This window comes from Zonotrichia albicollis, chromosome 1, assembly GCF_047830755.1.
Source record: "Zonotrichia albicollis isolate bZonAlb1 chromosome 1, bZonAlb1.hap1, whole genome shotgun sequence".
NCBI classification, from domain to species: Eukaryota; Metazoa; Chordata; class Aves; order Passeriformes; family Passerellidae; genus Zonotrichia; species Zonotrichia albicollis.
Genome location: NC_133819.1, coordinates 155,918,041 through 155,929,393, shown reverse-complemented (window position 1 = coordinate 155,929,393; position 11,353 = coordinate 155,918,041). Strand labels below are relative to the sequence as shown.

General features: G+C 52.1%; 2 protein-coding genes across 3 annotated transcripts; one reads left to right on the top strand and one right to left on the bottom strand.

The window, feature by feature from the left end:
• Nucleotides 1-2,777: 2,777 nt before the first annotated feature.
• On the top strand, nt 2,778-4,492 carry LOC141731896 (NAD(P)(+)--arginine ADP-ribosyltransferase 2-like). The gene is made up of 2 exons (XM_074559133.1): nt 2,778-3,545; nt 3,947-4,492. The coding sequence occupies exons 1-2, from the start codon at nt 2,807-2,809 to the stop codon at nt 4,030-4,032; spliced, it is 825 nt and encodes a 274-aa protein (XP_074415234.1). The 5' UTR covers nt 2,778-2,806; the 3' UTR covers nt 4,033-4,492.
• Nucleotides 4,493-6,011: 1,519 nt separating this feature from the next.
• On the bottom strand, nt 6,012-8,310 carry LOC141731900 (erythroblast NAD(P)(+)--arginine ADP-ribosyltransferase-like). 2 transcript variants are annotated; one of them, XM_074559151.1, is made up of 2 exons: nt 7,589-8,310; nt 6,012-6,966 (listed from the first exon to the last, which is right to left on the bottom strand). In XM_074559151.1, exons 1-2 carry the CDS (start codon nt 8,301-8,303, stop codon nt 6,881-6,883), a joined length of 801 nt encoding a protein of 266 aa, XP_074415252.1. In that variant the 5' UTR covers nt 8,304-8,310; the 3' UTR covers nt 6,012-6,880. The 2 variants fall into 2 exon arrangements, with proteins under 2 accessions (XP_074415252.1, XP_074415242.1); XM_074559141.1 differs by having other exon boundaries at nt 6,018-6,966; nt 7,577-8,310.
• Nucleotides 8,311-11,353: the final 3,043 nt, after the last annotated feature.

The following is an 11,353-nucleotide window of genomic DNA, read 5'->3' as shown; positions in this document are numbered from 1 at the left end:
TCACCTCAGACTCACAGTGAATCTCTCCTGGTCCTGCAGGGGCTTTGCCACAGGGTCTTTACCCACTACAATTACAAATGTTCATTACAATGTGTCCCTCACCTAGCACAAAACCAGCAACTCTCCTAGCAATAATTTGCATGGTTCTGCCTCTTTCTTGAAATCCTTTTATGGTCCTGGAGAGTCCTAAAAATGAGTTTTCTCAGTGTGGTTTTCACTGAGTGCCCCAGAATAGCAGATGCCCTCACCTTGAACTTTCACTTTCGGCAGACGCTGCTCATTCTGTTACAGAACTTGCCAAAAACCCCTTACATGACTTTACTTTATCTCTTTCTCCACAGATTCTAGCCCCCTTTGCTCTTCTGTGTACACACTTTTGCATCCTTTCATTGGTTTTTACTTGTTCTTCTTTAAGCCCTATCCAGCAGTATTCAGGAGAACTCAAACTTTCTATTCTCTCTCTTGTTGCTCAGCCCCCATGACCTCAATCCCACAGTCCCATGTGACCCCAGTTTCCCCCAGTTCCACTCCCTATTGCTCACTGATTTGCTGCCACACCTCAGATGCCAGCTGGGATCCCCTATCAGATGACATCCCTGTAGGCACCTTGAGCCTGGGGATGATCTCTTGGGGGAGTGCCTGAGTGAGTTCCCTGGCCTTGTTGGTGTGGCAGGAGAAATTCTAGACCCCAAAAACTGGATCCACCAACACCAGGAGATACCTGAGCCTATGTTGGTGTGGTAGCTCAGAAAATCCATTTGCCAGTAATCCCGAGGTGTGTTTCCTCTTTCAGTGATGCCTGGAGGTGATGGTTTGGAATTCAAAGGAACCTCTCGTGCAGTTTTAATGCAAGTCTGTTTCCCACAGGCATTTGTCAATCCCCAAGCTGGTGTGCCCTGGACTGTATTACAGCCACTTCTTTGGGCAGCTCAGCTCAGCTCAGTCACCCAGGTACTCCCACAAGAGATCAACCCCAGGCTCAAGGTGCCTACAGGGATGTCTGTTGAGGGATTTTTGCAGGAAAATGGACACAGTGCCTAAGCCAGCCTCAATGGGGTCTGAATAGAATTTCACATTGTCCACCATACCTCGAAAACAGGAAGAGCCTACTCAGAAGAAACACAAATACAGGATGGGGGTCACACTAAGAAGACAGAGCAAAAAACCACAGCGGAGCGTGTGAAGGCAAGGCAATAAACCACAGTGAGAGGCATGAAGAAAGAAGACTAACCAATCAGCTGAAGGCTTGAGACGCATGCACAGATAGGCTGAACCAATCACGTATTAGCTTGAGGAGCGTGAACAGTAGAACAGAGCATAAATATAGCCCGTTCTTGTAATAAATTTGACTTCACTTGATCATATTGATCCTGGCGTGATGTCCCATTGCTGATCCTCCGCAGATGGCATCTGATAGGTGACCCCAAGTGGTATCTGAGGCGTGACTGCAAATCAGTAAGTAGTGGGGAGTGGGACCTGGGGGGAACCTGGGGGGAAATGGGACAGTGGGATTTGGGTCCTAGAGGGTGAGCAATAAGAAAGAGAATAGAAAGTTTTAGATCCCTTAATGGTGCTTGGTACAGTTTAAGGATGAACAGGTGAAAAACAATAAAAGGATGTAAAATTGTGGACGCAGCAGGGCAAAGGTTGCTGGAACCTGTGGAGAAAGAGATAAAGGGAACTCCAGTGAGGGGGTTTTGGCAAGTTCTATAATACAGAAGGAGCAGCGGCTGCTCAAAGCAAAATTTTGAGGCATGGTTATCTGGGATATTGGGGCACTCGGTGAAAACCACACTGAGAAAATTAATTTTTATGACTCTGCAGCAAAATAAAAATTATTTCCTAAAAGAGACAGAGCCATGCAAATTATTTATGGGAAACGTGCTGGATTCTGTATTAGATAAGGAACACAATTTCATGCATATTTATAATTATGATGCATAAATACCCAATATCAAAGTCCCCCCTGACATGCAGGACCAGGAGACATCTGCTGTGAGTCCAAGCTGATCAAGAATTCCGGCTTTCTGATACCTGCAGTTCCATCAGGGAGCTTCACTCTGGTCGATTTCAGTAACAGGGACTGGGCACCCTCGGGGGGGAACATTGGACTGAGGGATTGGGGTCTGGGGGGCACTGGGGGTGTCACAGGACAGGGACTGAAGTCCTGCGGTGGTCCTGGGGGCAGTGATGGGAGACACAGGACCATGGGAGTGGCAGTGGGGTACTGGGGGACACTTGGGGGGCACATGGGACTGGATCAGTGTTCAGGGGTCACCAGGGAGGTCATGGGACTGAGAGTGGGATTGGGGTAAGGGGGGGAGGGGACAGGGACAGCTGGGACCCATTGGGGACCCCAAACCTTGGGTCAGTGTCCTGGGGGACACGGGGTCACTGGGAGGGGTACAAGGCACTGGGGGAGGGATTGGGGTAACAGAGGCAATGGGAAACACTGCGAGGGGGGGGGGACACGGAACTGTGGGAGTGGGATTGAGAGTCTTGGGAACACTGAGGTATCCAGGAGTGATCACAGGATTTGGGATCAGGTTCCAGGACATGTCCAGGGGTCTTCTGGCCAGGGCAGCCCCCACTCTCCCTAGGCTGACCCCACTGTCACTCCTCAGCCCCTCACCACAGAAGCCTCCCCATGTCCAGCCACGTCCCTCAGAGTCCCCTCTGTCCCTTCAGTGTCCCCTTAGAATCCCCTGGTATGCACCAGTGTTCTCCCTGTGTCACACTGTCTGTCCTCTGTGTTCCCTCTATGTCCCACAGTGTCCCACACTGGTCCCTGTGGCCTCTCTTCTCCATGGCCCCCCTGGCTCACACCCTGGCACTGCTGGCAATGACCGTGGCCACTGCGGACATCAAGGTGGTGCCCCTGGACATGGCCCACAACTCCTTTGATGACCAGTACCTCAACTGTGGCGCTGCCATGACTGCGGCCTTGCCTGCCCTCAAGAGCTCCGACTTCCGGGAGAACAAGAAGTTTTCCCAGGCCTGGGAGAAGGCCACAGCCGAGTGGCAGAAACGAGGTTCCTATTCATCCTTTCTGACCAAAGACCAGGCCATCGCCCTCATGGTCTACACAATGAATGATGTGTTTAGGGAGTTCAATGAAGCCGTGCGTTCGGCTGGACGGTCCTGCCAGGAGTACCGGTACAACTTCCACTTCAAAACGCTGCATTTCCTGCTGACCCAGGCCCTCCAGAAGCTGAAATGCCATAATAAGTGTCTGGACGTGTCCCGGGGAGTGAAGACACAGTTCAGTGTGAAATATGGCGATAAAGTCCGCCTTAGTCAATTCACTTCATCATCACTGAATAAATCGGTGGCCGAACATTATGGGACAGACACGATGTTCGAGGTGCACACGTGTCTCGGAGCACACATCGAGAAATTCTCCTTCAATCAAAGCGAGAAGGAGGTGCTGATCCCACCCTTCGAGACCTTTGAGGTCACCAAAGTCACCAGGGAAGGGAAGAAGGTGCAGATTGTGCTTCGCTCCACTGGGAACTTCAGCAACTACAACTGCGAGTGGCTGCGAGGTGACATCATGGGAACAACCTGGGGGGACGGGGACACTCAGAGAGGGCTGGGGACAAGGACACACGGTGCTGAGGACACCCATGGCCCAGAGGGGACAGGGACACCCACTGTGGCTGGGAGACAAGACACCCAGAGGTTGAGACATGGTCAGGGGCAGCATTGCTTGGGCACAGCAGATAGGGACACCCAGTGCCAGGTGAGGGGGACAGGGACATCCAGTGCTGGAGTTGGGGGGACAAGGTACATGGCTGGGTACAGGGGACATGGACCTCATTATGGCCCCCGCTGACAACACACCCTCAGGGCCACCCACCACCTCTGTCACTCTCCCAAGGCCCTCCATATGCCTGCCTGACACTCTCACCCCAGGATCCCCTGACCCCTCTCTTTGTCCCCACAGGTGGGAGCCTCCCCAGGAACTCTCCCAATCTTGGGGGGCTTCTCCTTGCGACCGTAGCCATGGCAGTGGCCATTGGAACTCTCTAAGCCACAAGGCCACTAAGGTCGCGGTGGTTGTGGAGGCCACTGTGGAAGGCCACCAGCACGAGGACCACCAGGATCCCCAGATAAATGGAGCCACCAAAGCTATGGAGGGCATTATGACAACTATGGTCCCTTTTTCCCAGTGTGACCACTGTGGTCGTTATTGTTACTACGGCCACTGTGGCCACTTTGGTCTCTACGACCACTCTGGCCACTCTGGGCATTGGAACCACCATGGTCAGCATGGCCAATGTGCTCACGGTGACCCATGATGTCACCATGCCCACTGTGACTACTGTGTTCACTGCAATTACTGAGACCACCATTGACACCATGGCTACCAAGGCGACCAAGGTCACCGTGGCCACCACAGCCACTGTGGCCACCACGGTCACTGTAAAAGGTGTCCATCCTGGAAAAGCCCCTCCAAGATGTGCCCAGTGAGGGAACGATGCCAGGCCAGCAGGACCAGCATGGGGAGGGGGGGGGGGGGACGGACTGGAGCAGCCAGGACAGCATGGACAGCATGGACAGCAGAGATTGGGCAGTGCCTGGGGCCACTTGGACACTTCCAGACAGAGGGGCTGGGGAGTGGCAATGCCATGGCCACCTCCTAGCGCTCCTTGCCTGCCTTGCTTGGTATAGCAAAAAATTGTTGCTTTCTCACTTGCTGTATAAGAAATGAATAAAACCCTGATCCTTGCTCACCGGGTGTATCAAAAGTTTACCAAAATTTGGTGCTGGCTCACCTGATGTATCCCCTACAGCTCCTTTAATGCCTTTCCTGCAGAGTGCCTCATCTCCTAAAATAAAGCAGTTCCTGGTGTTTTCTTTAGAGACCACTGAAAGCTTTATTTTTCACAGCTTGATCTTCAAAGAGGTGGTGGAGAAATATTCCTCACTTTTTCCTGAAGAGGGAAATGTTTCCCTTTTTCACTGCAGACCCTCTGAAAGGACCTGGAGGGGCTGGAGCATGTCCAGGGAAGAGATGGAAAAGTAGAAGGGTTTGGAGCACCAGGAAGGGCTGAGGCAGCTGGCGGGGTCTGCTCAGTGCAATTAAAAAAGGATGAACAATCAGCCTGGGGCCGGTTCAGAATTTCCTGATGTGAGGCAATGCAACAGAAGAAGCACTGGGAGGAAAAAAAAGAAAGAACAAGCAGAAAGAGAAAGGATGTAAAACAAAATGGAGAAAAGGGGAGAGAGGCAGCACCACCCATTTATTGATGAAAACTCCTGATGTTTCATTCAGGAAACCTTTTTTTGTTTCAAATCAGGGATTTTCCCTCTTTACCCGATCTCCTCGAGCTGTGGTGTGGGAATTGTCCACAGGAGGGCAGCAGTGAGTGTGGGAAATCAGCAGCATTGCGCATGCGCCGCTCCCAGCTGCAGTTCCGGGTGCCAACAGCAGGTGGCAGCACGAGCTGCTGGCGCTGCTGAACACCCACCCCACCCCATCCCAGCCCCGGGGGCTCTGCAATGGTTTGGGATGGAGCGACCCTGGCATATTGACCCCACTCTTTCCAACATCCCCTGGGTCTCTCCTGGCCCCAGACCACACAGCCAGCTCCACTGGTCACCCACCAGCACCACAGATCCGTCTCCAGATCTGCTCCAGCAGGCCAACCAGCCAGGACAGGCACTGGGGACGGATCCTCCCCAGGGACAGGACCAGCCCTTGCCCTGTTGAACCTCCCAAATCCCAGCCTTTAAGGTCCCCCTGAAGTGCAGGATGTGGCAGGATGATCTGCCTGGAATGTGCCCAAGGGACATTGCCCCATTGGTGGCCATCAAGGCTGCACTGAGAGGGGTCTTCTGCTGATTTTGGTGCTGAATTGGGCTAAAACCAGCCCAAATCACCAACCCTGAATTGACAACTGAGGATGAAGCATCAGAGCTTGGCCTGGCCATCCATCAGCTGACACTGGGAACATTGATTCCCCTCTGAGACAGAGATTCCTCTCTCTTACTCTGCTTGGAATGAAATGTGTGTGAGGATCCTCCCTTGGGAAGGGAATGCTGCCTAGGGATGCTCCTTGAGGCTGAGAGAAAGAGACATTCCCATGATTGTTGGTGTGGGGAAAGACATTGAGCCCTGTTTAGGAATTGTCTCGTTTTGCTGGCTTTGACAGGATTATTCAATGAAATTGTTTTGATAGAAATTTTTAATAGGTTTGCTTTGCACAATTGCCCTGATGTGCACAGTGGTCAGAGTGGCTCTGGTGGCTCAGGGACTGTTGGTGTGCACAGCGGCCTTGGTGGTTATACAGACCATGGTGTCCAGAGTGCCTCTGATGGCTGCAGTGACCTCAAGGTGGCGATAGCTGCCAAGGTGGCCTTTTACAGAGACCTGAGGAGGTCGCTGTGGTGAGAGAAGGACGAGAATCTTGTTTCTTGATCAGAAGGCTGGATTTATTGATATATGATATATAATACATTATAACTATACTAAAAAGAATAAGAAGAGAAGTTGCAGAGGCTTGCTAAGCTAAGAATAGAATAGCAAGAATGAATAACAAAGTTCTGTATCCAGGGAATCTGTCCCCGAGCTTGGTCCTGTGATTGGGCCCCAATTGTAAACACAGAATCTGACCCAATCACAGGGGCACCTGCTACATTTCACAGCAGCCGATAACAATTATTTACATCCTTCTTCTGGGGCTCTGCTTCCCAGAAGATGCACAAATCCCAAAGAAAGGATTTCTATGAAAAAATGTCTGCAACAGTGGCCAGAGTGGCAGTGGTGGCCATGGTAGCGTTGGTGGTCTTGTTTCTCTGAGGGTCCTGGAGGTTTTGGTGATCGTGGCGGCCACAGTGACCACAGTGACCTCAGTGACTTTGGTTGCCTGCTGGCTCAGAGGATCCCTGTTGCCACTGCCAATGTTGTGGTGGCCAGGAGGAGTCCGAGGAGGAGGAAGGGGGCGCTGGGGATGCTCCCACCTGGGGGACAGAGAGAGGGGTAAGGGAGGACCATGTGGGGAGGGACGGAGTTGGGGACATGCATATTGGAGGGTTAGGAGAGATGGGGACCATGAGTTGACAGGTGACAGGGTGTTGTGGGAGGCACGGAAGGGTACAGGTGCCATGGAGGTCTGGGGTGCCATGGTGGGCGTAGGTTTGACAGGGGTCAGGTGGAGTCAGGAGGTGCCATGGCGGGTGACCGGTGGTGACAGGGGTTCAGGAAGTGCCGTGACGGGTCCCAGCCCCCCGACATCCAGCACACAAGGCCCATCTCCACAGCACTGCATTTGGTGGGGAGTGACAGGTTCGGAATGGGGTGAGGGCCCCATGTCTCTGTCCCTGTCCCTGTTGTCCCCCAGCATGGGTGTTCCTTTACCTTTTCCCTCCCACAAGTGGGGGTCTCCATCTCTGTGCCCTTTCTCTGTGCCCACATGGGTGTCCTCAGGCTTGGTGTCCCCAGCATGTCCTGTCCCTGTCCCCAAACTCTGAGTGAGTGTCCCCAGCCTCTGTGCCCTGTCATGGATGTGCCCTGTCCACTGTTGGTGTCCCCATGGTCACAGTGGGTGTCCCCATCCCCCCAGGTTGTCACCTGTGGCGTCACCTTGCAGCCACTCGCAGTTGTATTTGCTGAAGGTCCCATTGGAGCGGAGCTGGATCCTCGCTTTTTCTCCTTCCTGGCTGACTTTGATGACCTCAAAGGTCTCATATGGTGGGATCAGCACCTCCTTCTCGTCAGGATACTTGGAGAAATTCCAGATTGCTACACCGTGGCACGTATACACCTGGAACATCGTGGCACTCCGAATGTGTTTGGCAGTTTTTTCATTCTGTGATGCTGAAGAGAATTGACCAAACCGGACGATGTCACCAGGCTTTGCATTGAACCTGTACGTGCGCACCCCCCGGTACACGTTGTGACACTGCCCATTCTGAGCCTGCCTCAGCGTCACCAGGGCCTGGGTCAGCAGGAAATGCAGCGTTTTGAAGTGGAAGTTGTCTCGGTATTCCTGGATGGAGCGCCTGGCTCTACGCACGGCTGCATTGAACTCTGTGTGCAGCTCATCCATCGTGAAGGCCATGAGGGCGATGGCCTGGGCTGGAGATGACAGAGGGGACACAGGGGACCCCCGTCTCTGCCACTCGGCTGTGGCCTTAAGCCAGGCCTGGGCAAAAAGAGGATTTCGCTGGAACTCTGAGTTGTTGAGGGCCGACAATGTCGCGGTCATGTTAGTGCCACAGCCCTGGTACTGGTTATCGAAGGAGTCCGGGGCCATGTCCAGGGGCATCTCATTGACAGCCGTGGTAGCCATGGCCATTGCCAGCAGTGCCAGGGCCTGAGTCAGGGGAGCCATGGAATGGAGAGGCCACAGGCACCAGGGTGAGACACTGGAGGACACAGAGGGGACACAGAGGACAGAGAAGAGATGCAGGGAGGGTCCATCAGTAAGGGACGGGGGAGGATATTGGCGTCAGCTCAGGGGGAAGGGAGGCACTCCTGGCCAGCAGACCCCTGGGCATGTCTGGGGTCCCTGATCCTGAATCCTGGGGTTAGTTATGCCTCCCCAATATCCCCCAGCCCCCCAGGGACCCCAATCCAAATACCACAGTACCATGTCCTCTTGGCCCCCTAGAATCCCAATCCTACTCATATGAGTACACGTACCTTCAGCCCCAGCAGGATCCTGATCCAAATCCTGCGGTCACTCCCTGAGACCCCCAGTGTCCCCCTCAGATGGTGCCCAGACCCCAATCCCACTCCCAGTCACCAATTTCTTTGCTGTCTCCCAAGAACCTCAACCCAAATCCAGGCATCACCCTCTGCGCCCATAGTGTCTCCCGGCCCCCCCATGACCTCAGTCCCACTCCCACCATCCTGTGTCCCCCTCATTTTCCCCTAGAGTCCCCCATAACCCCAATCCTAGACTTGTGACTCCCCCAGTGTCCCCCCAGCACCGCAATCCCAAACCCACCGTCCCGTGTCCCCCACAAGAGTCCCCCTGGAGTCCCCCGAGCCCCGATACCAAAATCAGCCGGAGTGAACTCCCTGATGGAACTGGAGGTATGAGAAAGCTGGAATTCTTTATCAGCTGAGACTCACAACAGATCTCTCCTGATCATGCCCATCAGGGGGGATTTGCCAAGGGATATTTATCCACCCTAATTATAAATATTCATTAAAATGTGTCCCTCACCTCGTATAGACTCTTCATCTTTCCAAGAAATAATTTGCATGGCTCCACCTCTTTCTGAAAGTCCTTTTATGCTACTGAGGGGTCCTAAAAATGAGTTTTCTCTGTGTGGTTTTCACTGCATGCCCCAGTATGCCAGATGACCTCACATTGAACTTTCATTTTTGACAGACACTGCTTGTTCTGTGTTACAGAATTTGCCAAACACTCCTCACTGGAGTTCCCTTTATCTCTTTGTCCACAGGTTCAAGCCGCAATGCTCTTCTGTGTACACACTTTTGCATCATTTTATTGGTTTTTGCTAATTCTTCTTTAAGCGCTATCCAGCACCATTCAGAAGGACTCAAACTTTCTGTTCTCTCTCTTATTGCTCACCCTCCATGACCCCAATCCCATTGTCTGATGTCCCCCCAGTGCCACCCAGTCCCACTCCCCACTACTCACTGAGTTGCTTCCACACCTCAGATACCAATTGGGGTGCCCTATCAGATGACATCCCTATAGGCACCATGAGCCTGGGCATGATCTCTTGGGGGAGTGCCTGGGTGATTCCCCTGGCCTTGGTAGTGTGGCAGGAGAAGTTCTGGACCTCCAAGATGGGATGCCCCAACACCAGGAGATACCTGCTCCCATGTTGGCGTGGTAGCTCAGAAAATCCATTTGCCAGTAATTCCCAGGAGTGTTTCCTCTTTCAGTGATGCCTGGAGGTGATGGTTTGGAATTCAAAGTAACCTCTCGTGCAGCTTTAGTTCAAGTCTATTTCCCACAGGGATTTGTTGATCCCCAAGCTGGTGTGCCTCATATTTTATTACGGCCACTTCTTTGGGCAGCTCAGCTCAGCTCAGTCACCCAGGCACTGCCCCAAGAGATCATCCTCAGGCTCAAGGTGCCTTCAGGGATGTCTGTTGAGGGATTGTTGCAGGAAAATGGACACTGTGCCCAAGCCAGCCTCTATGGGATCTGAGTAGAATTTCACTTTGTCCCCAATAGCTCAAAAACTGGAAGAGCCTATTCAGAAGATAAACAAGTCCAGGATGTGAGGCACGCTAAGAAGGCAGAATAAAAAACCACAGCAGAGTGCATGAAGGCAAAACAATAAACCACAGTGAGATGCATGAAGAAAGAAGACTAACCAATCAGCTGAAGGCTTGAGACGCGTGCACAGATAGTCCAAACCAATCATGTATTAGCTTGAGGTGCGTGAACAGTAGAATAAAGCATAAATACAGTTTGTTCTTGCAATAAATTTGACTTCTCTTGATCATATTGATCATGGCGTGATGTCCCATTGCTAATCCTTCACTGATGTCACCTGATAGGGGCCCCCAAGTGATATCTGAGGTGTGGCAGCAACTCAGTGAGAAGTGGGGAGTGGGACTGGAGGCAAGTGGGGGCACATGGGATTGTGGGATAGGGGACCTGGGGGTGAGCAATATTAGAGAGAATAGAAAGTTTTAGATGCCATGGTAAAGTTTGGTGCTTGGTACAGTTTAAAGATGAATGGGCGTAAAACAATAAAATGATGTAAAAGTGTGGACATAGCAGGACAAAGGTGATTGTACTCTGTGGAGGAAGAGATAAAGGGAATTGCAGTAAAGGATTTTTGCCAAGTTCTGTAACACAGAAGGAGCAGCGTCTGCCCAAAGCAAAATTTTGAGGCATGGTCATCTGGGATATTGGAGCACTCAGTGAAAACCACACTGAGAGAATACTTTTATAGTACTCTCCAGAAGAATAAAAATTATTTCCTAAAAAAAACAGAGCCACGCAGATTATTTATGGGAAAAATGCTGGTTTCTCTATTAGATAAAGGACACAATTTCATGTGTATTTATAATTATGATGCATAAATACCCAAGTGCAATGTCCCCCCTGAGCTGCAGAACCAGGAGAGATCTGCTGTGAGTCTGAGTTGATCAAGAATTCCAGCTTTCTGATACCTCTGGTTCCATCAGGGAGTTCACTCCGACCAATTTCGGTATCAGGGACTGGGGACCCTTGGTGGGGAACATGGGACTGAGGGATTGGGGTCTGGGGGGCACTGGGGGTGTCACAGGACAGGGACTGAAGTCCTGGGGTGGTCTAGGGACACTGATACGAGACACAGGACCATGGGAGTGGCAGTGGGTTACTGGGGGACACTTGGGGGGCACATGGGACTGGATCAGGGTCCAGGG

Bases quoted from the DNA above. Each gene is read 5' to 3' on its own strand.
- LOC141731896 (XM_074559133.1), top strand. From the start codon at position 2,807: ATGGCCCCCCTGGCTCACACCCTGGCACTGCTGGCAATGACCGTGGCC. The intron at 3,546-3,946 runs GTGACATCATGG...TTGTCCCCACAG, and splicing joins CAACTGCGAGTGGCTGCGAG to GTGGGAGCCTCCCCAGGAAC.
- LOC141731900 (XM_074559141.1), bottom strand. From the start codon at position 8,303: ATGGCCATGGCTACCACGGCTGTCAATGAGATGCCCCTGGACATGGCC. The intron at 6,967-7,576 runs GTGACAACCTGG...TCTGTCCCCCAG, and splicing joins GCTGCAAGGTGACGCCACAG to GTGGGAGCATCCCCAGCGCC.